This window comes from Orcinus orca, chromosome 5 (assembly GCF_937001465.1).
Source record: "Orcinus orca chromosome 5, mOrcOrc1.1, whole genome shotgun sequence".
Lineage (NCBI taxonomy): Eukaryota > Metazoa > Chordata > Mammalia > Artiodactyla > Delphinidae > Orcinus > Orcinus orca.
The window spans coordinates 11121456-11149040 of record NC_064563.1 but is presented as its reverse complement, the minus strand read 5'-3'; the positions used below and the strand labels follow the sequence as shown (position 1 = coordinate 11149040).

The window sequence follows — 27585 nt, the reverse complement described above, 5'->3', positions numbered from 1 at the left end:
GTCATTTCAAGAGACATATGACCCTCTTACATACAAATCGGGGTGAGGAGGAAGGTACTATACCAACAATAAATGTAAATGATGTAAGGGTATTTCCCACATCCTCCCAAATTATTAATTACATGTAAATAGGATACATAAACGTCTTTGTGATAAAACTTGAAGCCTAATTTTAAAAATTTCTTCACTGACTAAAGAAAGTTCAAATTAATGGTTTTCTTCCTTATTCAGAAAAAGACAACTTTTAAATTCAAAAAGCTATAAAACAACTATAATTTTTTTTAAACTTTTAACCAACTCAAACAGCCTTTGACTCTGTGGGCTACAGAATACACCACACTGAGAAAGGGAGGCAACTGTGGAAGCTCTGATCAATATCAAGAAATAAGAGAAAAACAAATACCATATGCTAACACATATATATGGAATCTAAAAAAAAAAATTGGTTCTAATGAACCTAGGCGCAGGACAGGAATAAAGACGCAGACATAGAGAATGGACTTGAGGACACGGGGAGGGGGAAGGGTAAGCTGGGACGAACTGAAAGAGTGGCATGGACATATATACACTACCAAGTGTAAAACAGATAGCTAGTGGGAAGCAGCCGCATAGCACAGGGAGATCAGCTCAGTGCTTTGTGACCACCTAGAGGGGTGGGATAGGGAAGGTGGGAGGGAGATCCAAGAGGGAGGAGATACGGGGATATATGTATACGTATAGCTGATTCACTTTGTTATAAAGCAGAAACTAACACACCATTGTAAGGCAATTATACTCCAATAAAGACGTTAATATATATATATATACACACATATATATATATATACACACACATATATATATATATATATATATATATATCAAGAAATAATGCCATCAGTACTGTAGTGCCAAGTGGCTTTTTATTTTCTTTCCTTAAAAAGAAAATAAAATATATAAAGGGGAAATTTTTCCCTTATTTCTTCAACAAAAGTTCTTTTGAAATATGAAACTTGGTCCTTCTTTAGAGGGAAAAAACTATGAAGCCAAAAAGAATGAATATTTCTTAGTTAAAAAAACAAACACTGTGTAGTTTATAGTCCTTATTCAAGGACTACACATTTTTCAAGGCTCAAGTCACCCTGTTATGCCAGCTGTAGGATTTGCTAATTCAAAAGACACACATAAGTATTTTGCAATTCTTTTTTGCATTCAACTACCTTTTTTTAAAATTCAACATCAGGGTTTCTGACTAAATCATTACAAGTTTTGTTGATTGGCTATGACTCATAACTGGACAATCACTGGTTGATATTATTTTGAACTGTCTCTTGGAGTCAGCATTTCATTTAAGGTATTATTTGAAAATTATCCAATTGTCAAAATCCAGAAGATAACACATTTTTACTAATGGCACAGCTTGGGAAAATACACTCAAAAATGGTACCATGTGGGCTTCCCTGGTGGCACAGTGGTTGAGAGTCCACCTGCCGATGCAGGGGACACGGGTTCGTGCCCCGGTCCGGGAAGATCCCCCGTGCCGCGGAGGGGCTGGGCCCGTGAGCCATGGCCGCTGAGCCTGCGCGTCGGGAGCCTGTGCTCCACAACGGGAGAGGCCGCAACAGGGAGAGGCCGCAACAGTGAGAGGCCCGCGTACCGAAAAAAAAAAAAAAAAAAAAATGGTACCATGTGAAATTAAATTGTAAAAATAATTAGGGTCAGCTAAGATGATTTACCACTGAATACACAGAATCTAGAAAATCAGAGTTAAATAGACAAAATTATTTTAAAATAATCTAAAATGATTTATATTCCATCCTATGCCATTTATACAATGCCAAGATGCTGTCTGAAATTTAAGCAATATTTTGAGTTTCCCAGAGAAACTCAAAATAACTGGTCTGAGTTTTCTCTAAATTGACTCTTAAAACAACAGATTTTAACATGAATTTGTGGCTACATAAACACAGCCTAACTCTTTCAAAAATGAAGTTATTTTTATACTGGTAATTATAACATTATACTTTTAAAAGCTTTACACTGACTCAAAAAACCATACAGACTTCCAATGAACTTTTGCAGAATATCATAATTTGATCAATCAAGATATTTAAAAACATAGGGTAAAAAAGGGAAAATTTTTAAATGCTCACCTTCAATTTATTACATAGGTCACTGTTATACCATCTAATAAGATAATTAAAAACATGCAAGCAGCTGGTACTACAGCTAAACAGATTAATGTAATAGTCTGTAGTCATATGTGCTGGCAAGGGGCTCGCCTCTTTGGAGAGGAGAAGGTCAGCTGCCCTTGGGAAGAGGAGGGGGGATGGGGAGAGAACGCTCCTACCATGTGGCCCTGTGCTACAGTCACTAACTTAAACATCTACTGCAAACTGTTCATTGGCAAACTACTTCTCTGCTCTCATACCCTCAGTCTGAAAGGGTCTCAGTTTTAATGGTGAAATAAGAAACAGAGAAAGCTCATTTAATCTAACAGAAGACATTAACACTAGTCTTTAAAAAGCACAAGGTATACTGCATAAACCAGTAATATCTTCTCAATTCTTCTAATCTTTCCATTTTACCACATCACCTGCAAATTAGTTGGGAGAAAAACAATTAAATTTTAACAGAAACTTCCAAAACAAGATCTAGCTATTACCCAGGCACCATATAATCATCATACTGGTGCCTTAGGAGTTAAATGCAGCTGTACTCTATCTGAATCAAAGATGCAAACCACAAGAGACACAAATCCAAAGTGAAACCTCCTAGCCTCTGAAAAACAAATCTATGAGCCTTAGGCACATAAAGCTATAGATACGGTCCATTGATTGTAAATTTCAAACTTTGTCAAAATTCCAAAAATCCATCTCTGAATTTATACTCATAATAAAACATCTTCTTCTTATCTCTACTATGTGTACAAATGTGTTATACAAAGGCAACCTGGAATATACAGCAGAGACAGAGTATCAAGCCTCAGGTTAAGCTTGTTCTTAGCCTCCTTTCTGCTAAAAAACAGAAGTTACTTTCCTGTAAGACATTTTGTTTTTAAATCTTCCTTTTGGTGTCTCTACATTAGCGCACGGTAAAAATATTCTACAATAGCAGAAGATTAACAATGATGACAATGATGAGGATGACATGGACTGGAAGATAAAAGCAGCTAATATTTATTCAGCATCTGCCACACAACATTAGCCCATTAACTCCTTGTAACAAATGTGTTTTATTATCCCCACATTCAAGGTGAGGAAACTGAGCCGAAGATTTGTCCAAAGTCTCCATTTGGAGTCAGGATACGAACCAACTCGCTATGTTTAGATATTATTAATAAACAAAAAACAAAACAACAACAACAAAAAAAGAGACTGTGCCCTCTTATAACTGACCATCTAAGACCACAATAATATAAACAAATAATGGAAAGAATATAGACTTAGGTGACCAATTCAAGACTGAATTGGAAAGTTAATAAAACCTTGGCACATGCTATAAAAGGGTACACACGTGGAAGGTTAAGTGAACAATAAGGCAGCAAAGTTGCCAGTTCACATGAGGTAAGCACAAAGAATTAATAATATTAATGCATAGCTTTGCATTTAGATTTTCAAAAGGCTTTATCTTATACAGTCCTATCTCGATCTTTAAAACAGTTGTGGGAAGGAAGCAGGTCAGACATTATAATGTCCATTCTGTAGATAAAAAATTAGAGCTAATCATTATCCCAAGGCACAGCATATATAGCTTGAGTATCCTAGTACTAGGTTGACAGCCAGAATTATCTGCGAAGAAAGGTCAGGATTTCTGAGGTGGTTTAAAACACAAAGGTAGACTTGTTAGGCTAAAGATATTTGACGGTTGGAACATTCACATTTTTCTAATAACCTATTTCTACTTGCTTTAAAAGAGCTCCGACAGTAATGGAAAAATAATTTTCATTTTCAAAAGTAAATTTTATTGACAATTCTGTTGCCATTTTAGCGTGATTCTGCAACAATTCCTAGGTTTTATCAGTTAACCTGATATGAAAATATACCCTAGAGCTGTGCTTCTATGAATTCTGCATTTAACCCAAGTGTCAAATTCACAAGTAAGCTCATTATATTGTAAGAGCTATTGCCTATTCAGTAGCAAAATATTCATTTCACACCTTAAATACTATACTACTATTTAATAACAGCACTGGCCTGCCAACTATTAAAAGCTCATTTTTATACACTGTACTACCTGAGCTTTTTATCTTGCCTTTTTACTTACAACCATAAATTAATATCCTAACATTACAACACTGACAGGCATTGATTAAAACTATATTAGTTAACAACATTAGTATTTACTGTGCAAAGTTGCATTAGGAGTTTATTTTCAAAGTACAATTATCATTCAATAATACTAAGATACTTTAATCTTCAAACTACTCAAGAACAAAATAAACTACCAGATAACACTGTGCCTTCATATTAACACATTTCTCTTAACTTGCTGTCCATTAGTTACTATAATTAGCTAACTACAAATGCAGGTATGAAGTATAATTCACCAATGAAGTTGATATATACATATGGGTTTTCCTGCCTTTGAAATACATCTTTATTTTCCTTTTGTCTTGGATTTTTTTAAACTGTATTTATATCTAATACTGATATTCCCACCATGGATTTCACACGTTATCATCTTAGCATTCCTCAGTTACATGACAAACATGAATATTTATTTAAATATCTTTTATAGAGAGTTCCCTGGTGGTCTAGTGGTCAGGATTCTGCACTTTCACTGCTGTGGCCCAGGTTCAATCCCTGGTTGGGGAACTGAAATCCTGTAAGCTGTGCAGCATGACCATAAATAAATATATTTTTTATTCATCTTTTTTTTTTTTTTTTGGTGTGATCAACGTGTTCAGATAGAGGATTCTACCTATTATTTAATATGTCAAATTCCAAACTTTATATTACACTTCAGCACTAAAAGAAGGTTCGGGAGAACTCCAACATTTATAAGGTGGGATGGGTACAGAGAAAATAGAATGACAACACGTGAGCTTTTACTGCTGTTATAATATGCTTCTAGAACACCATGGGAACATAAGCCTTCTGTAGTATCTGTGACACTTGAATGACTGATTATTTATAAAGACCCCAACTGGTATAAAATAAAGATGTCAAGCATCTCAATTACCACCTCATTTCTGGAATTCATAAACAAACTGTAAAAACTTTCACAATTACCACACTTTTATTAAGTGCTTCCTGAATATAAGGCCCTACTCTAGATGTTAACAGCTTGCCTGGAATCTGAAGAAACAAATGACACATTTCCAGCTAGGTATACAGAATATGTGTTCAAGAAAAAGATAAAGATTCTCCGCATAAATTCCATACTTATTATAGAAAAGAAGGAATTATAGCTTAATATTCAAATGAGTTTCCAAGTGTACAGTGGTTCTTGCATATATTTTATAGCATCAACACACAAGTATTGGAACTTATTAACCATAAGGACAATGTACTCCAATTAAAGTACTTCTTCAAGAATCTGCATTGCTACCTATAATGCCAAAACGTATTATTACTCGATCTCTACTTTTTATTCCCCAAAAGAGAACAACCTAGTTCTTACATCACTTTGGTTCAGTATATGAATTTTCAAATATTACTGGAAATACATTAATCTTTCTTCTTCCTAGGTTTCCCTGTTAAGAAGATACAAAATATATAAACATTTACTCAAGCAAATTCAAGTTATAAAGAGAATAGTAACAAATAACTAGATAAGATGCATGTTTCCTTAATTGCTGTATCCGTTTTAAAAATTGTTAATTGAGATGTAACTGCCCTGTTTGCTGAAGAGCCAAACGGGATGTTAACAAACAGCACTTAATGTAACCACGGATTATATTTTATACTCTCTGAGATGCTCACAAGCAGTACACTCTGTATTAGCAGGAAACTTAAACAAAGGAAGCCTTTAGTACTATAAGAGATATACTGGAAAAACTAAAACAAAAATGGATTATATTGAAGCTTAATACTACATACGCATTCATTCTAACCATCCTACTCTAGGATGACGATCGATATCTACAATAAGTCCATCTACTCAAGAACTAAGAATGTTACATTTTCAATTACTCAATAAGTCTGCAGGACAATTGCATACCACAAATATTCTTCACATTTGTCAGATTTTTTAGAACCCTGTAAGATTAGATATCTTGTAATATTATATATCTACGTATTCATCACCTACCTATAGGAATTAAAAGTTCCATCAGAGTCTAAAGTAGAACTTGTTCTTCTTCCATTTTGATTTGAATCTCCTGGAAAAAAAAATTAAAAATACTGAGATTATGAAACTTGAGTATTCCAGTTGAAAAGCTACTGTGTGACAGCTCCACGCAGTTACTGAGTCAAAACAACAGATATCGCCTTATCCCTCCCCCAAATATCGTTTGTAATCAGAGTCCTTTAAACAAAAAATTCATTTTGATGTTAAAATATAGACTAACACCACCACTCCTAACTTGGATAGGAATACTACAGAAGTAATTGCAAACAGGAACAAATGAAGTATAATGCAGCCATCTTCTGCTTATGATTCACAGACAAAACCAAAATTTATACACCATTTAATCACAAACTAATGCTTATAAACAAAGGGCAACTTTTTATTAGTGTCCTGTCCATTGGCAGAGTCAAAAGAGAGCAGGCAGACAGCAGACATGGAATACCCTCCCCTGGCCCACCTCACCCCCTGGCCCCCCAGTCCTCCACTCTCTAGGAATCTGGTCTGCAGAGAGGGAGAACAGAAAGCTGGGAGGTGGTGATCAGGAATGCATTCTATAAAGACGCAGACCTACTAGAGAATGGACTTGAGGACACGGGGAGGGGGAAGGGTATGCTGGGATGAAGTGAGAGAGTGGCATGGACATATATACACTACCAACTGTAAAATAGATAGCTAGGGGGAAGCAGCCACATAGCACAGGGAGATCAGCTCGGTGCTTTGTGACCACCTAGAGGGGTGGGATAGGGAGGGTGGGAGGGAGATGCAAGAGGGAAGAGATATGGGGACATATGTATATGTATAATTGATTCACTCTGTTATACAGCAGAAACTAACACACCATTGTAAAGCAGTTATACTCCAATAAAAATGTTAAAAAAAAAAAAAAGAATGCATTCTAAGGAGCTTTTAATACATCTTAATAGTCTTCCCCAAACTTTATGTTTTAACTGTGGGCAAAAGTCCAGCAGTTTAAAAAAATAAAAAAACAACAACATCAAAAGGTATTTCTGCCTCATGTAGTAATATCAAACTTTTAGGGAAAAAAACCAATTCCTCTCAAGCATATTCATAAAATCAGATTAGAACAAATTCATACCTATCAGTTTAGAGATCAGAGAATAAGAATAAATTTGCTAAAGAAGTTTAAACAAATGCTTGCCAATGCCATAATATAATATATATTCTTACTCAAAGAAAATGAATTTTAGCTTAAAATTTAAAATATATACTTAAAAGTATAGTTTTTAGGAAACCATAGATACTACTATTAAATATATCATTTATTCTTAGAAACAAATTAAATAGACCAGAATCTGATTACATTTTATACTCCTAATTCCTATAATGCAACTTTCAAACATCAGGTTATATTCACTTTTAATATATTTAAAGCTTAATAATTTAAATGATTTATTCAATTGTTATTTATACTTTCACTCCACTTTGAACATTCTAAAGTACCACGGGAGATTATCACAGTGGTCCTGGTTAAGTCAAATACTAATTACAGACCTTTCAGTTTAGAGGCAAGATTATTTTAAATTACTGAATATAGCACTTAAGGTACCATACATATATGATTATGTTGCTCATTAATGGTTATTGAAAGCAAAAGTGTAATTTTAATGATAGCTACCTATTTTTCTTTGCACATTTTATAGCTGACTGACTAGTCAAAAATGTTGGTTCTCTTCAAAATCTTTGCAGCTGCATCCAAAGTGTTTAGAAGAATGAGAATTGGTCTGAGCTCACTTACTGAACTTTTAAGTCTACTCTTTTTTTCAAAATACACTTTCCGGTTTTTGGGGTTTCTTTTCATTAAACAAAAACACTGAAATGGATTACAGCATTTGAAAATGTTGCCAAATTTTATAGAAGAAAATAATCCAAAACACTTAAATGTTTAAGACCAATCTAGTTGAGTATACTCTGTTAATTCTTCGTAAACATGGGTACTGTAAGATGACTCATGCAACATACTTCATTTGCTTTTTAAAAAAATTAATGGTATTATCATAAATAAACTAAAAAGATTTAAGGAAAATTAGTCTCTCCCTGTCTTGCTAAATGAAAATTTCCTACAACACATGTTATTTAACAGCTTGCAGACATTTCCTGTAAAACGTTCCACAATCAGCACAGAATAAGTACTACATCATACATTTAAAATATAAGCTTTCTTTGTCTTTAAAACTAAAGATTATGATTACCTAAATACATAAAATCTCACCAATGGAATATTTCTTGTCCTCTGCTTATATTTATCATAATAAATATAAAATACTTCAAAGAATTAAGAGATTTTCAGTTTTTTAAACACCAAAGTTTTGTCATCAAAATACATCACAGAAGTTTTCTTCATTTTATACCTGTATGGAAACGAATATATCACATTAAATGTAACCCTCAAAGGATTGTAATAAGGAAAAACAGCAGCTTTTCTTTCTCTAAAACATACCAAATAAGGAGTACAGTTGTTTCTCACAACAATATTAGAGAAAAGATTTCAGAGTTTGCTATATGGGGAAAAGGCTATAAAGTTTTGAAGTGGGAAAAACTGCTTTGTTCCTTCAATCCTCTAGATGAAATTAATTATAGCAAATGTTTATGAAAACATCTGTTCCTTACAGTTATAAATTCTTAATTTTAGTATGGACGATTCCAGACTCTTACTTTGGAAGGTAACTGTCTGACAATTGAAAGGTTTACCAAGGAACAGACAGAATTTGTAATTCTGGAAAATGGTATATACAGTGTGCTATATCCGGTAGAGATTTTCATTTGTGTGAAACACTTGGAGGGGCTTAAAACTGGTAAACAGGAGAGATCAAAGACAAACAGAAAGGCTCATTTTTCATTTAAGCTGTTATACAACAAAAACATATCTGTATCACAAGAAAAGACCAACTAAGAATTAAAAACAAATGCTACTTTATTATCAACCTAATTTGGAGGTAAGTATAACAAAGTATTAATTTTATCAGGATTTTAGTAAGTCTAATGCCAATACAGCCATGGGAAAGTATATGTAGTGTTCCTCAAAAATAACGACAGAGGGTGCAAGAGAGTTTAATATGATGTTTTTAGTTGCTGTTCTGATTCTTGAATTAAGTTGTCAGGTTATAACTGTAACAAGGATACATAGGTTGTTTTTAGACTTTCCCTCTCTCTCTCTCCCAAACACACAAACACACGCGCACACACACACACACACACACACACACACACACACAGGCAAAAATACATTTTTAAAGTAATCTCACACAAAGGCCTTTAAAAACCAAACAGCACAAATACTTAAATATGTTAACAGAGTTCCTTTCATTTGCTTGAAAAATAATTTAACAATAGAGTAAATTTTAAAAATACAATTGTGACTTTAAAGGTATTCCAATATTTAATGTAAACTAAGCCAGTAAAATAAAATGGATGTGTTTACTGAGTAAATCTTAAATAAATACATAAACTATATACAATATATAACATACGAATTTTGTATGTCGCTATATGCATGTGTAATTGTACAACATATATATTTGTAGGAATGGTTCATCAATTATCTGTGACCATTACAGTTTGAAATTTACATAACACATTCATTTCTCATTAATTGGTAAGTAACTTTGTGAAATGAGTTCATAACATTCAGAATTAAAATAAGTTGGCTGATTTGAAAAGAATATGCTCATAGTTACATTGTTTTTAATGAGAATACAAACAACATAGTATTTTCCATTAGTAATCCCTAACATATATGTATCTAACTTATTAAAATAATAATATGTATAACGGTGACTTAAATAGGATAAATTAAATTTGGACTCCTTTTTTAGCTCTTACTGTAGTCATGCTTAGCTAAGAGCATTTACAGTATCTATCTGTGCACTGTTGAAACCATGCTGAACAAAGTTTACAGATTTCCAGAGTGCTTTTTATGCACAAATATCTGCTTTATAAGGGGGGGATGAAGATTTTAAACGAGGCTAGGTTAAAAACAACCAGAATAATGCTGTAAGTAAGCACACCTACTCAACTGTGCCTTCTTCAGTTTACATGTAAAAAAAAATCAAGCTTTAGAGGATCACATGGTACTAAGTATGAATTCTGAAAAATATTACATAAGTTTTAAAAAGGCTGATCTCTGAATTGTTAGAGAAATGTCATCATGTATGTGTGATGAATTATTAATAGTAAGGGGAAAATATTTGGTTCAAACTTAAGTTGAAAGCAAACTTATGGATAGCCACATTTTAGTTGTGATAGGATAATATGGCATAAATGAATAGTGTAAACACCTAAAACCTTGTGTGTCTTTTAAATGAATGAGGATTACTACTGAAATGTTTTAGTTAAATCTGAAATCCCATTCAAAGTGAATGATTCAAAAAAAATCTATAAATTACGTATATTCATTGCATTGACTCAGTTAAGGCAAAGCATAATAACTCAGCATCATCAATGAAATCAGTAGCTGCAAAGGATATTATCTCATTTCAGGAATAAGGTAAACAACAGGCTCTGTAGGCTAACTATTTATGCTAAAAATCTAGGACCACTCATTAGGTTTAAGAGCCAGTGCTCAAGTAAATACAGGAAGTTTGTTTATTCAATAATTTTCCATTTTCTCTATCACTGTTAATTTATCTACATTCTAATGATTTAATGGCCATATTTAGTTTTCTACATAATATTTTCAAATTATTAACTTACATAATGAAACTCAGATGTAAAACAAATACATAGGAACTATTTTAAATAAATAACATTTCAAGTGCACAATTTTAATTTAAGAAGATAATACTTCTGTTATTCTTGTTAAATATTGAACAGAATTCTTTTTAAAAAGAAAGCAGAATGACATCAGCAGAGTGGCAGAAGATACAACTCCAAGTTCTCATCCTCCCACAGAAACGTCGAAAAACTAGAACTGTCGGAACCAACTTTGTAATGACTCTGGAAAATAGTCAAAGATTTACAAGAACCAAGTGAACAATGAGCCAAGAAAATGGCAACTGGAAAGCTCTGTGGGGTTTTTACTTGCCTGTTCTACCATCTCCCTAGATCAGCAGCAGTCTTGAAGAAGTAAGCTAGTTCCCAGTGTAAGTAAGAAGTAAGCTAGTTCCCAGGAGAATAGTACCTGGTTCTGGAGGGAGCAGAGAAGACCATATTTTCAAAGTATTGTGTAAATCAATTCTAACTTGTTAGGAGCTACCTGAAGAACTGACATAAGATGTTCATCTCTTTTGCATCTAAATAAAAAAAAGGAAAAAAAAAAGGTGGGCTTTGCTCTTGTACCCACTGCAAGTCAAATTAAGAGCCAGCAGATGCCTGGGGCAAAAGAATACAATCAAAACATAAAATAGACCACCTAAGGCCTGGGAGAAAAAGCTAGCGAGAGTTTCTTTGAGAAATTAGGACATTCAAAAGCACCTGGGTATGCAGGGGAATGTAGAACACTATGCACATACCCAGGGCAAGATGCATGATGATACAGAAACTGAGAAGACCATTAAGTTTCCACCTGAAGCTGACCACTAGGAAGAATGCAAGCCTGGCTAAATGATGAAGGACTGCTGCAGCAGAGATAATCTGAAAAGATAAGGAGAGGTTCAGGGTTTTGTTGCTCTTCTTAGCTCCTGGCATTCAGAAAATCTCTGTTAAAATCCTAGCTGAACACAACCTAAGAAATAAAGACTTCAATGACTATGTATGTCAAACAATAAGTCTTTGCAAAAATAAAAAATATTTCAGGAGAATAACTAAACAAATGGACTGATATGGTCTTCAAGAATATAGAAAATAACAAACCCAGGAGAAGGGGAGAATCTGATTTCTGGAGTAACCAATATAATATTTAAATATCAAGTTGTCAAAAACAACAAAATCATGAAGCATACAAAGAAACAGGAAGCATGGCTCATCAAAGGAATGAAAATAAGTTGACAGAAACTATCCCTCAGAAATAACTGGAATTACTAGACAAAGATTTTGAAACTGTCTTAAGGATGTTCAAAGAGCAAAAGGAAAACGTAGACCAAAAAAGGAAAGAAATCATGTAGAGAATAAATCAACAAAATGACATTAATAGAGAGGTAGAAATAATAAAAGGAAATAGAATTTCTGGAGCTGAAAAATACAATAACTGAATTGAAAAATTCACTAGAGGGGCTCAACCACAGGTGTGAGCAGGCAAAACACAAAAATAACAAAGTTGAACATATGACAATTGAAATTATGGAGTCTGAGGAGCAAAAATAGGAAAAAAGTGAAGAAAAGTGAGCATACCCTAAGAAACCTGTATGACACCATCACGCACAGCAACATATGCATTATGAGAGTCTGAGAAATAGAAGAAAGAGGCAGAAAGAATATTTGAAGAAATAATGGCCAAAAACTTCCCAAATTTGATGAAAGACAAATATCTACAAATCCAAGAAGTTCAATTAACTCTAGGTAGGATTAACTCAGAGACTCACACCAAGACACATTATAAGCAAACTGTTCTAAGACAAAAACAAAGAGAGAATCCTGAAAGATACAACAGAAAAGTACTTTGTCACAACAGAGAATCCTCAGTAAGATTAACAGATGATTTCTCATCAGAAAACATGCAGGCCAAAAGAGTGGGATCATATGTATATATAGATATATATCTATCTATATCTATATATAAAGTGCTTTAAAAAAAGGCTATCAACCAAGAATTTTATATCTAGCAAAATACTCCTTTGAAAATGAGTGAGAAGTTAAGACATTCCTAGAAACACAAAAGCTGAAACTAGACATACCATAAAAGAAAAGCTGGGCTTCCCTGGTGGCGCAGTGGTTGAGAGTCCGCCTGCTGATGCAGGGGACACGGGTTCGTGCCCCGGTCCGGGAGGATACCACATGCTGCGGGGCAGCTGGGCCCGTGAGCCATGGCCGCTGGGCCTGTGCGTCCGGAGCCTGTGCTCCGCGGCGGGAGGGGCCACAGCAGTGAGAGGCCCGCGTACCGCAAAAAAAAAAAAAAAAAAAAAAAGAAAAGCTAATGGCAGTCTTTCAGGTTGAAAGGAAAGAATACCACACAATAACTCAAAGCCGTGGGAAGAAATAAAGATCTCTGGTAAAGGTGAATATGTGAGCAAACAAAAAGCCAGCACTGTTGTATTTGAGGTTTGTGATGCCACCCTTTGCTTCCTACAGGATATAAAAACAAATGGATAAAAATAATTATAAGTTAATACAACTGAGCAACAATGTATAAAAATGTAATTTATGGGCTTCCCTGGTGGCGCAGTGGTTAAGAATCTGCCTGCCAATGTAGTAGACACAGGTTCTAGCCCTGGTCTGGGAAGATCCTACATGCCACGGAGCAACTAAGCCTGTGAGCCACAACTACTGAGCCTGCATGCCACAATTAATGAAGCTGAACTTCTCAGCTGGTTTTCACTTGGATTATACGGAAAGTTAAAAAAAAATGTAATTTATGACACATTAAAAGGGAAAAAGACAGAGCAGTATAGGAGCACATATTTTGTATGCTCTAAAGTTAAGTTTGGTTATCGACTTGAAGTAGATTGTTAAAAATTTAGGATTTAAATTTTATCATTTAATCCCTATGATAACCACAAAGAAGAGATCTAAAATTTACACAACAGGAATGAGAAGGGAACCAAAATGGTCACTACAGAACAAAAATAGAAAAATGCAACCAAACACAAGAAAAAGCAGTAATGGAGGAAATGAGGAGAAATAAGGTATAAAACATACAGAAAACAACAGCATCATGGCAGAAGTAAGTTCTTTCTTATCAGTAGTTAACTTAAATGTAAATTGATTAAAGTTTCAATCAAAAGGCAGAGATCAGGGCTTCCCTGGTGGCACAGTGGTTGAGAGTCCGCCTGCCGATGCAGGGGATGCGGGTTCGTGCCCCGGTCCAGGAAGATCCCACATGCCGCGGAGTGGCTGGGCCCGTGAGCCATGGCCGCTAAGCCTGCGCGTCCGGAGCCTGTGCTCCGCAACGGGAGAGGCCACAACAGTGAGAGGCCCGTGTACCGCAAAAAAAAAAAAAAAAGGCAGAGATTAGCAAAAATGGATTAAAAAAAAAATCATGATGCAACTGTATGTTGTCTACAAGAGACTCATTTAAGAACCAAAGTAAAAGTATGGAAAAGAAAATAAGCAAAAAAAGAGATACTTGGCTATAACAATATTAGACAAAATAGACTTTAAGTCAAAAACTGCTACAACAAAGAAGGACATTATATATTGATAAAAGGGTCAAACCATGAAGAAGATATAACAATTACAAACATATGCACCAAACAATAGAACATGAAAATATATGAAGCAAACATTGACAGAATTGAAGGGAGGAACAGACAGTTCTACAATGAAAATTGACAGAACGTCTAGAAAGAAGATCAGTAAGGAAAGAAAGGACTCAAGATTGTAAACCAAGTAGACCTAACAAACATAAAACACTAGCCAACAACAGAATATACAATCTTCTCAAGTGCACATGGAACACTGTCCAGGACACACCATATGTTAAGCCATAAAACAAGTCTCAATATATTTAAAAAGACTGAAATCATACAAAGTATCTTTTCTGACTACAAAGGAACAAAGCTAGAAGTCAATTACTGAAGGAAAACGGGAAAATTCTCAAGTATAGTAAATGCAAATATGTGTGTCTATAGATGGAAAGACAGAAAAACAGGTAAGTATGTAGGTAGGGTCTGTATGAACACACAGTGGTTGTAAATTTTAAGAAAAAAAATGCTGATGATGATCTTTGATTAAACTTTAAAGTAATTTCCAGGAAAGAAAATGCTTAATGAATTGGTAAAATTAAACTGCCCTGTTCAATTTAATGAAATTATAAAGTAGAGGTATTACAGCCTCATGATTAAAAGCTAAGGCTCAGGCAAGATAGACCTGAGTACATGCTCCACCATTTACTTTCCCTCTGACTTAACTGTTCAATATTTCAGTTTCCTCATCTGTAAAATGAAGATAACAGTTTCTACCACGAAGTGTGGTTATGAAGATTAGATAAGTGCAAATAAAGAGCTTAGTATAGCATGTAGCACAATGTAAGTTCCTTGATAAATGTTAGCTATTAATTTATGAATGTTTTAATCAGTGAATGTATTTAAAATACTGTACCCAGTAAAGGAATAAAAGTAGAAGTCTATTGGTGCTATGTAAAGAGAATAAACTTATTCATAATTTAAATAACTGAAAATTGTAACTCTTCTTAGCAATTAAAAAGCATTATTTCTACATTGCTTTTATTTTTTTGGCCCACACTGCGTGGCTTGTGTGAGTTTAGTTCCCCAACTAGGGATCAAACAGGGGCCCTTGGCAGTGAGAGCATGGAGTCCTAACCACTGGACCGCCAGGGACTTCCCTAAAAAGCACTATTTCTGATAAAATTTATAATTAACAAAAGTTTATTCCATGAATTATACAACTCTGTACAAGATTTGTGGTAACTTTACTATCCTTCCTGATGATGATATCAAACATTGAATATGATATAAAGAAAGCGAGTGGAAAAATAGTAAACTTCAATAAAATCAGAGCCTTGAAATATAAAGCTATCTAATCCATGAGCTGAATATATATGTTTCTTGGTATTGATAAAATGCAGATAAAGAACTAAAACTACAGTCAATCTAGTAATAAACTAAAACTATCACATATAGGATAGTATACAATATTACACACACATCAGAATAAAACAAGTTTTAAGAAGATTTCATTAAGGATTCTGAGACTGAATGGAAACAAGGTCTAATTCCAAAAATAATCACAAATATAACTACCCAACTTAAGTTAATGTGTAATAACACACAAATGCAAATATTTCTATTTATTTTCATTGTCATTACTGGACATATTGTTGTCTCTCCAGGCATTCCATAGACTTAAAGCTGCTTGATGTCTCAGAAAAAAAACAAAGTAGACCAGGAATCAATCAAGTAAAGAGAATTCCAATGCAAAATTAACCTCTCTGGGTCCTACCACCCACATCTACAACAGAGAAGGGCAGGACCAGATCAGACCAAGTTCATGAACATGCTGATCATCCAAATCACCTGGGGACAGGTATTTAGGGGGTGTGTGTGCGCGTGTGCACGCATGTGGTGTGTTTGTGGGAGAGAAAGAGATTGAAAAAAAGGATGAGATTGAGACAACCGTGGGTGTGGTCCAGGATCCTCTACTTTTAAAGGGTTTCCTAGATTATTGTGATGATCCAAAAGTCTTTCCTAGTACAAAACGATAAACTTCTACTGTGATAAAAGTTGACAGTCTCTTGTAGAAGGCAATTTAATTTGCCCCAAACAGGGAGAGTGCCTCATGTATCATCAATTACCACGAGCTATCAATGAGGCACAAGATTTGGTCACATCTTCCAGCAGTAGTAGAGGACTGTTTTGAGCTATGCCAATTCTGCACATTACCCTATATGATCAGTTGCATGTACTGATTATTGGGGGAGGGTGCACAATGGAGCTGCCCAGCAGAACACTGCTATTGGCCTGTGTGGTCCTCCTGTGGACCACCTGGGCTTCAAAAGCACCTTCCTACAAAAGAGTTACATAAGGCCAATGCTATAATTTAGACAATTACAAATAAGTAGATAAACAGCAAAATAGATTTTAAAAAGAGCTTCCTTAGAAGTAAATGTTTTGACAAAGAATATCTGAAAATATTACTCCAAGTTTAAAACTTGGAGAAAGAGTATCAAGGCCAAAGACGATTATTATATAGGTTGCCCTTTGCTACAATTTTTCTTAACAAAAATACAAATAATGACTTGGTTTAAATTTTGACTGACATTTTTAGATTTTCTACTAGTCTTACACAAGTTTCAATGAAATACCCCCCATCCACAAAAACAACAACCACCAAACAAAAACACACAGTAGCTTTTCAAAGATAATCTAACTGAGACCTAGGGAATTCTAAACCTGACATCAAATTACATGTTCAGTGCCTAAATAACGTAACAGAAGTCATATACATATTATCTGCTAGATAAAAGAGTACATCTGCTATTGAAATCCTATTTCATCTTCTATAAATCTTTCAAATAATAACTATAAAACATGTATATTAATTATTCTTTTCTTCAGTGTATAAAAAAAGGAAGTATCTTTTTCTACAAAACAGATTCCTTTGAGCAATTCTCATTTTCACTACTGATTATAATCAACGCTAGAACCTTTAAGGTTGTTTGACATCAAGGGGACATAAAATGTAAAGACACCATTAACCTCAAGTACTTAACTTTGGATAGTTAACATCAGATATCCCCCTTTTTGGTATAAAAAACTAAAGTGGGACTATTTGAAGGATATAAATTATCATCCATGAACTAGGGTAAATCACTCTATTAATGTCTTTTAAATGACAGCTAACTGAACAAGGTCTTATATCAAAGATCTACTTAAAAAGCATAAAGGGGGTTTTAACTATAAAGTCCCAAAGCTCAGATGAAGAAACAAGGGTAAATATTCTCAAACCTATCTTTAGTTTTAAAAACAATTTACTAAACTAAATTACCTTAAATATAATAATCTAAAATTCTCAAAATATCAGAAATTTTCAAGTGTTTATACCATTTCCTTCAAATAAAAAATTTTGAAAAATATTTTAATTGATCTATAAAAATGTTTTATTTCATAAACTATTTTTGTTTTGATATTAAAGAACTATACTAAAATACAATTTTTAAAGAAAAATTCTAAATATACAAACTGATTTCTATTTATCATTTTATGATAAAGTCTAATTATTTATTAGTGGAGATGATTTTTTAAACCTAATAATAACTAGTTTTAAAATGGTGACACCTTTAAATTTGCTAGTAAATGTGTAACATACTAAATTCAACTATCCTTGTAGAGTATTAAAAATATCATTCAAAGTAGTTATTTATTGATCACTTTATCTAAACTAACAAATAGTTACCTAGACAAATGGTAAATGGGCCTAATTAATAAATGCATTTATGTACTAATTCAAACTTCTAGTCATGCATCTGGATCACATGATAGCTTTTCTGCTTTTAAAAATTCTTTCAACAATCACCAGTTAAGCACCTCCTATGTTTTAGTACTAGTGATACAGTGTAAAACAAAGGTCAAAACCCATCCCTGACATCCTGGAATTTGTTGAAAGTTCAGCAGAGGAGGACAGTCAAATCAATGTACAATGACAACTTTCAAAACTGTTACAGAATAAAGTCACACAGCCTACTGTAAAATAACATATGAGAGAGGAGGGGGTCCCTGGCCCAAAGGAGCATGGAGAGCACCCCACCTGGGATCTGCATGCGCCAAGAGTCTTTAAAGGTCACGCTAAGAATTTTGGTCCAGATGAACAGGAAGTCAGTGAAAGAAGGGTTTAAGCAGAAGTAGAACATGATGAAGGCTTTTAAAAGATCACTTGAACTAGGGAGGAAGCTATTAGAGTGCAGGTGTAGGGGGAAGAGTGGATGGAGGGAGACTAAGAAGCCTGCATACTCCAAGGTGAAAAATGATGACAGAACAGTCATATTGATGATACTGTTTTCATATGATCTTAGGTACAGTAATTTACCATTTTTAAAACTCATTGCTATTATTTGCTGAGAGGCTACTATGTACCAGACACTGTTCTTGGACATGGAAGTACCATAGTGAACAAAACAGAACCAAGTGTGTGTGTGGGTGCAGGGGAAAAAAAACAAGAAAATAAATTTTATAACAAATAAATTCAGATAATCATAAAAGCTTAAAAACAAAATACAACAGATTAATGTGACATCCAGTGACTGGGAGAGGGTGTTCTCTGCAGGGAGAGGTAATATCCAACGAGATTCTAGTTATAAGGAAAAAATTAGCCATGCAAGGGATGTACAGCAGAAGCTGGTGGCTGGAAGGCTAGGAGTAGAGTAGCATGAGATGAGGTCTGTGCAACAAGGAGGGGCCAGAGAACTTGGGGTTTTATAGGAAGGAAGTCTAGATTTTACGCGTATAATGAGAAGCCATCATAAAGTTTCAAAATGATGAAAAAGATTATCTACTTCAGGTTTGGAAATCATTATTTTAGCTGCTATGTGAAGATTAGATTGAACAGGGAGGGGCAAGACGGAGGCTAAGAGATCAGTTGGGATCTGGATCATAGGATAACCTGATAATACAAAGAGACAACTGTATACTTAATTCTAAGATAGTCTAAATGAGGATTTGAAAATTGAAATCCTTTAAAATAATTTGAGATTATTTCCATGGTAGAAAAATAAATAATTATGTTCCTAATATTTTATTTCCATATATAACTATCGGAATTTGATTATTAATAAATTTATTTATTTTTATATGCTGCTTTCTATATAGATTAGTAATTAATCTGGTTTCTAAATAAGACTGACATCTGAATCACAAAAAAAAAAAAAGAAAGAGAGAAAAGAAACAGTAAAATAGCACATTATAGATTATTAATGGGATTTCCAGTACCATCCAACAAGGAGGACCACTGCAAGCCTCTCTCTCCCACTGATTACAACTAAAAACTATGGGCAAAGTACAAAAAGCAACTTCTTGAGGAATCTGAATAGTAAATAATAGCAGACATACTGGATAACAGAGTCAAAGATACAGTGGTGATGAGTGTTCTGTTTGGTTTTTGTTTTTCCTCCTTTTATATCCTAACTTTGAGCTCAAGTCAGGCTGAATCTGAGCACTAAATGCCAGGTATGAAGAGCAAAAACTCCAATCCCATTTTTCTGGGACTGGGAAAAGAATCTTTTCCCTGTTGTTCACTTCCAACCTTGCTACAAGACCAGGACTAATCATAGAACTATACTGCCACCACGGGTGCATGACAGCAGTGAGGAAGAAAGCTATCTTTCATAATAGGAAACTAGGAAAATGGGGCCTCTGTTGTGTGAACATTGAGCGGGGAATCCCCATTATGTTTTCTTTCTCTTCCTCTTATCAATTTGCCACAAAAGCAGGCCCATTCATGTGGATCCGTATGACAGCACAAGAGGCAAAAGCTCTGATAAAACAAGCCAGAGAATGTACAGTTGGTCTCAAAAAGAAAGCCTTGGACAAGGGGATTCTCTAATTCTGTGTATTTGTGTGAACTGACACAAACCCTGGGTTCACCCCTAAGATGTATATGCTCAAAACGTACTCAAAGAAGCACAGCAAAAGCTGTGAGAACTGACCTATGATATAAACCATCACCAAAGTCCTGAGAGTCACATACAAGGTGCAGACTCAAAAAGCATAGAAAGGAGTTTGAAAACTGAACTGACACTGGAACTAACACCCACAGAAAGTGAACCAGAATTTGTAGGTTGAACCTAATTGCAATGACTGCCAGTGAAAAGAAAAGGAAAAGAAAGCAAAAAGGAAAGAAAGAAGGAGAGGGGAAAAAAAAGAGAAAGACAGGAAAGGAAAGATTCCTCCAGTGGATTCAATGAGATCTAGAGTTTCAAAGCAAAATATTCAAAATGTTCAGGATACAATATAAAATTACTTGATATACCCAAGAATCAGGAAAATCTGGCCAACTCTTAAGGTATAATACAATCAACACACATCAACCCTGAGATGACCCAAATGTAGGAATCAACAAAGATTTGAAGAAGCCATTATCACTTTTCTCCAAGAAACAATAGTGCACACTCCTGAAATGAATGGAAAGACAGAACTTCACAGCATGAAAAAAAAAATCAAATTAAACTGTTAAAGCTGTAAAGTACAGTATGTGAAATACAAAAAAAAATATTTCACTAGGTGTGCTCAATAACAACATGGAGTTGACAGAGGAACAAGTCAGTGAACTAGAAGGTAGATCAAAGTAAGTTATCAAATCTGAAGAAGTGAAAGATAAAAAAAAAAAAATAGGGACTTCCCTGGTGGCACAGTGGTTAAGAATCGACCTGCCAATGCAGGGGACATGGGTTCAATCCCTGGTCAGGGAAGACCCCCACATGCCATGGAGCAACTAAGCCCGTGCGCCACAACTACTAAGCCTGTGCTCTAGAGCCCGTGAGCCACAACTACTGGGCCCACGAGCCACAACTACTGAGCCCACGTACCGCAACTACTGAAGCCCGCACACTCTAGGGCCTACGTGCCGCAACTACTGAGCCCACGTGCTGCAACTACTGAAGCCTGTGTGCCTAGAGCCCATGTTCCACAAGAGAAGCCACCTCAATGAGAAGCCCATGCACGCGAAGAGTAGCCCCCGCTCGCCACAGCTAGAGAAAGCCTGTGCACAGCAACGAAGACCCAATGCAGCCAAAAAAAAATTTTTAAATAAATAAAATAAAATGAACAGAACCTCAGGGAACTGTGGGGCAACACAGACTCCTGGTAAATTTTTGAAATTCAACCATTTTTAAAAACATTATCAGAATCACATTATATAAATTATAACTATCTTCTCATTAGTTGTATTCAAATATAATTTCATCACAAAGAATAAATGTAAAGATTATCTAAATAAAAAGTGAGATTATAATAGAATAAGGAAATTAATTTGATCTACTCTAGAATTCACTTACCTTTCATTGCTTGGATATATTTTATTTTTCCATTGTAAAAGAAATACATATATTATACATTAAAAACTTGTACATTTGAAATAAATTTTCAGACAAAACTAACCAAATAAAAAAAAGAAAAAGAAAGCGATTTTGAAAAAAGAAAAAAAAAGAGAAAAGGAAAATCAACCTACAATATAATTACATGGCAAAAATATTTTTCTTTCTTCTATAAAATTGAAAACACACTACATAAACAATTTTGGGTTCTATTATTTCATGTATTTTAAGTATAAGAATATCTGCCATGTTATTTTAAAAGTGTTTTACAACAAAATTTTAAATGAGTGCATAATTCAGCTATTAATTAATGTTCTATAATTTATTTAACCAATATTCTATCAATATTTTCCTATTTAAAATAGTTAGCTGTTCCTATATAACATTATAAGTATCATTGTGCATAAATCTTTCCCTGGCTGCCTTAAGATAAAAAAATAAATTGGCTCATTGAAAGGTACTTTTAAAATTATAAAATTAATAGAAATTGATAAAAATTACAAACATGGTTATTATGGAAAACTTTCAAATGCAGAGTCATACAAGGAAGAAAATTAAAAGTCATTCATAATTCTACTGCTGTTAGTATTCTGACATATTTCCTCATTTTTTAAATGAAATTCACTATATATATTCTATATTTTAAAATGACTTCCAATGGCTGCACAGAATTTTAAACAATAGCTGATCTTTATGGCATAGGCCAAGATAACTATAAACCACTAATAAATAAATATATTCCTACTGCCGTTCACCCTAAAGCATCCTATACAGAACTGTCCATGTAAGAAATAATTTGAAAGTCAATGCCTGAAGGATGAGCATCTTCATTTTGTGAACCTAGATTTAGTTATTAAAGAATACTGATTGTTCCCCCAAATCTATTTTCCCCTTTTTCTTGGGCATATGGCAACCCAGTTACAGAATACATTTCACAGCTTCTTCATTCCTGGATGCAGCCCTGTATGCACAAGGGATAAGGGAAAATTCTATTTCAACTGTTTAAAAATAACCTGATGCCTTCCTTTTCTTCCCATGGACTAGAACATGGGAAAACAATAACCAAGGCTAATTCAAGCCCAAAGAGTAGCTATTACCTAAGAGATGAGAAGATATCAAGTATTGGTAATGATGTGGAGAAACTACAGCCCTCATACATTGCTGGTAGGAATGTAAAACAATGCAGCCACTTCAGAAAAGAGTATGGCAATTTCATCAAAAGTTAAACATAAATTTAACATATGACCCAGCAATTCTTTTCCTAGGAATCTATCCAAGGGAAATGAATATACATGTCTACATGAAAATCTATGTTCAAATGTTTATAGCAGCATTGTTTGTAATAGCCCCAAGCAAGAAATGATATAAATGTCTTTCAACCATTGAATAAACACAAAATGTGGTATATCCATACAATGAAATATTATTCAGCAATAAAAACAGAACAAAATATTGATATATTCTACAACGTGGTTGGACCCCAAAAACATTAAGTGAAATACGCCAGATACAATCACAGGTAATGACCCTCTTTACTTCTAATAATAATCCTTGTTCTGATGTCTACTTAGTCTAATATTAACAGTTACTTCAGCTTTCTTTTTTTTTTTTTTTTTTTTTTTTTGCGGTATGCGGGCCTCTCACTGTTGTGGCCTCTCCCGTTGTGGAGCACAGACTCCGGACACACAGGCTCAGCAGCCATGGCTCACGGGCCCAGCCACTCCGCGGCATGTGGGATCTTCCCGGACCGGGGCACGAACCCGTGTCCCCTACATCGGCAGGCGGACTCTCAACCACTGCGCCACCAGGGAAGCCCCGGCTTTCTTTTGTGTAGTGTTTTCATGGTATAACTTTCTGAATCCTTTTATTTTTGACATTTCTATCTGATTTGTATTAGTTTTCTATTATTGTTATAATAAATTATCACAAGCTTAGCAGATTAAAACAACACAAATACATTATCTTACAGTTCTGTAGGTCAGAATTCTAATACAAGTTCTCACTGAGCTAAAATTAACGTGTGAGCAGGGCTGTGTATCTTATTGGAGGCTCTTGGGAAGAATCTGTTTCCTTGCTCATTCAGGTGTTCAGAGAATTCAGTGCCTCAACATATAACCATAAAAACATCTGCAAAATTCTTCCTGCCATGTAAGGTAACACATTCACAGGTTCTGGAGGTTAGGGTATAAAAATATTTGGGAGGGAGGCATTATTCAGCCTGCCACACCATTTTATTTAAAGTATCTTGGGACTTCCCTGGTGGTCCAGTGGCTAAGACTCTGCACTCCCAATGAAGGGGGCCTGGGTTCGACACCTGGTCAGGGAACTAGATGCTGCAACCAAGAGCCTGCATGCTGCAACTAAAAGATCCTGCATGCCTCAACTAAAGATCCTGCGTGCCTCCACTAAGACCTGGTGCAGCTAAATAAATACAAATAAATAAATAAACATTTAAAAAATTAAGTATCTTGTAGATAGCAAATAACTGCTTCTTGTTTTTTAAAATCTTTTCTGACAATCTCTGCCTTTTAACTGCTGTGTTTAGACTGTATATATTAATGTGATTATTGATATGGATGAATTAAAATATAGCAACCAACTACTTGTTTTGTATCTGTTCTTGCTCCATCTATCATTTATTTCTTTTTTCCTCATTTTATGCTTTAAGTCGAGGATATTTTATGATTCCATTTGATCTCCTCTAATGAATTATTATTTATGTTTCTGTATTACATTTTTTAATGGATATTCTAGAGCAGGGGTTGACAAACCCATGGTGTGGGCCAGCCAAATGTTTTTGTATATTAAATTTTACTGAAACAGAACCATGCCCATTTGTTTTTGTACTCAGGCTGCTTTCACACTACAGTGGAAGAGTTGAGTAGTTGAGAGAGAGGTCATAAAGCAAGAAAGCCTTAAGTATATATTGTACTGTCCTTTAAGAAAGTGTTTCCTGACCCCTGCTCTAGGCTTACAATACAGTGTATACATATTTAATTAATCAGAGCTATCTTCAAACAACTTTATATAGTCATGTGTAAAGTCACAACCTTACAACAGTATATTTCCAATTCTTCCCTCTCATCCTTTGTGCTACTGTTGTCATGTATTTCACTTTTATATATGCTGTAAACACAAAACATATTGCTACTATTTTTGCTTTAGACACTCATATTTTAGAGCAATAAAAAAGAAAAAATAGTTTTACTTTCACTTATTCCACTTCCAATACTGTTTCTCTTCTTTGTATAGATCTCAGTGTTTTTGTCCTATCTGTTCCTTCTGCCTGACAACCGTCCGTTAGCATTTCTTATAGGGTTGGCTTGCAATAAATTCCAATGGATTTTGCTTATCTGGAAAAGTCTTTATTTCTTCTTCATTTATTTTGAATATTTTTTCATCAGGTATAGAAATTTGGTTTGAGAAGTTTTGCTTTTCCTTTCAGCACATTAAAGATGTTACTCCATGGTCTTCAGCTTGCATGATTTCTGAAGAGAGATTTGCTCTAATTCTTATCTTTTCTTATATCTGTCTGTAATATTTTTATATTAGTTTTCTATTATTGCTATAACAATTTTTTTCCAGTTGCCTTTCATTATTTGTCTTTTGTTTTTATCAGTTTGAATATGATATGACTATGTTTTGAAATTATTTTTGTTTGTTTTCTGTATTTATTATGCTTTATGTTCTCTTAGCTTCTCGGATCTGCAGTTTAGTGTCTGTCATTAATTTTGGGAAAATATCAACCATTATTTCTTCAAACATTTCTTCTGAACCTCTCTTCTTCTGGGATTCCAGTTACACGTACCATTTGATACTGTCTCATGGTTCTTGGGTGTTTTGTTTGTTTAATTCCTATTTCTATTTATGTTTCAATTTGAATTATTTCTATTGACATTTTCCAGTTTATTGATTCTTCTTTTATCTGTGTCAACTCTACTGATAACCCTTGTCATAGACATTCTCTATCTCTGTTGCTTTGTTTTATATTTCTAGGCTTTCAATTCAATTTCTTGAGATAATTTTCATCTCTGCTGAAATTAACCATGTGATCTTGCATGTTGACCTACTTTTCCACTAGAGCCTTTAACCTATAATTCATAGTTATTTAAATTTCCTTGTGAGACAGTGCCAACATCTGTGTAATAGTTGTATCTGACTGTGATGAGTACTTTGTCTCTTTTTTGAGTGTTGTTTTTTTTTCTTTGGGGGGGGTCCCCTGCCTTTTCATATTCTTTTTAACTTTTTGCTAAAGTTCTTATGTCCTACTCTTATCAGGTGTACAGTAGTAGAGACTAAGGTAGTTTTTATGCTTAGAAATGAGCACACACTTCTTTCTACTAGAACTTTAGCACAGGGGTTTGGGTTAACCTAATGAGGAGTTGAGCTAGGTTTGAATTTTGTAGTTGCAATGGTTACACTTGGGCACCACAGGCTGCAAATTCCTATACTGATACACCGTGTTAGGGATGGGGGATATAGTTTGACAGATTTTTTTTTTTCATCCTCACAACTGCTCCATATTCAGTCTTAAATCTTTGTGATCCAGAAAGGTCTGCCTCTTGCAAGTTACTTAGAATTTGACAGCTATTACTTTGGTAGCAGGGAATGAACAATGGGGGAGAGTGTTCTTTGATCTTCTGATTAAGTCTTAGTCTTACATGAGCACTGTGTCTCTAGGTCTCACGTGTATGCCTTCTCAGTGATCCTTCCCCTCACCTGGTATAGTTTTGGTTCCTGTACATATTCCTGCCCTTTCCCTAGGGGGCTGAGGTTTATTTTTTTTCCCTGTTCCAAATCCCCAGCTACAAAGGGATTCACCAGTGCCCTAAGGCATTGCAGTTCTCCCAACAGAATATGGTTTTGTTCTGTAAGAGAACAGAAGAAGAAGAGTCCAGATGGAGTATATTGCTCCTCTTGCTATGGCTGCTGTACTACCCCAGTTCTTCACCACACAGGAAATTTTCTTTGTGTGGCTGATGGGGTTCAGGAAGAAAAATCCACACAAGAAAAACAAGCTCTCCTATTTCCGTGCCCCCCACCCCCCTACCCCCACCCCGGTCTTCACTTTTTCTCACCAGTACGCACTTGACCTCCACAATTCAACAATCATTTTAGCTGAACCCTTTCTATAGGCGTCTGGCTGCGTCATGCCCTGGTTAGTACTTGCACCTTGCCTCCCTCTGCAAGAGAAAGGTGTTTGCCTCTCTCTAGATTCTGGACCAGTTCATTGGCTTGCAACTTCAGCACTCAGTGGGTTCAAGAAAAGTAGTGAAGCTGATGTCAGTCCAGCTTTTTATTGTTGTAAGTTTGGAAATGATTTTTTCCAGCTTTCTACAACTCTGGTTAGAAAACTGAAATCATCCCAACTATTTCTATTTAATTCTACACATTATGATTTTCAAAGCTTACCATCATAACTTTCCATTAAGTTCACGCATTCAGCAAATGTCCACATAAAGCTTACTACATGGCAGGCATTGGGCCAGAAGCCGATGCCTTCATTCTGCCAAAGTTTAAGCAGCTAACTAATGTCTGCCATACCAAATGCCTCACCAAAAGAAGCTGACCCAATTTCTAATCTGAAGGTCAAGGGAAAAGATTTCATGATTGCATTTACGTGTAGTTAGCTTCAAATAGATATTGTAGCTTAATTCAAACAACTTCAAAGACTTTATGTGATGCTGTAGAGAATATATATATGAATAAGATAAAAA

At 34.8% G+C, this 27585-nt stretch overlaps 1 protein-coding gene across 8 annotated transcripts in view; it reads right to left on the bottom strand.

The window, feature by feature from the left end:
* The window catches only part of TBC1D5 (TBC1 domain family member 5), a 548696-nt gene that overhangs the window by 269955 nt on the left and 251156 nt on the right, over positions 1 to 27585 (bottom strand). For all 8 annotated transcript variants that reach the window (XM_049710184.1, XM_049710183.1, XM_049710187.1 and 5 more), the window contains one exon: positions 6235 to 6304. In XM_049710184.1, the coding sequence (XP_049566141.1) occupies positions 6235 to 6304 (70 nt within the window). The remainder of the gene's footprint in view (positions 1 to 6234; positions 6305 to 27585) is intronic.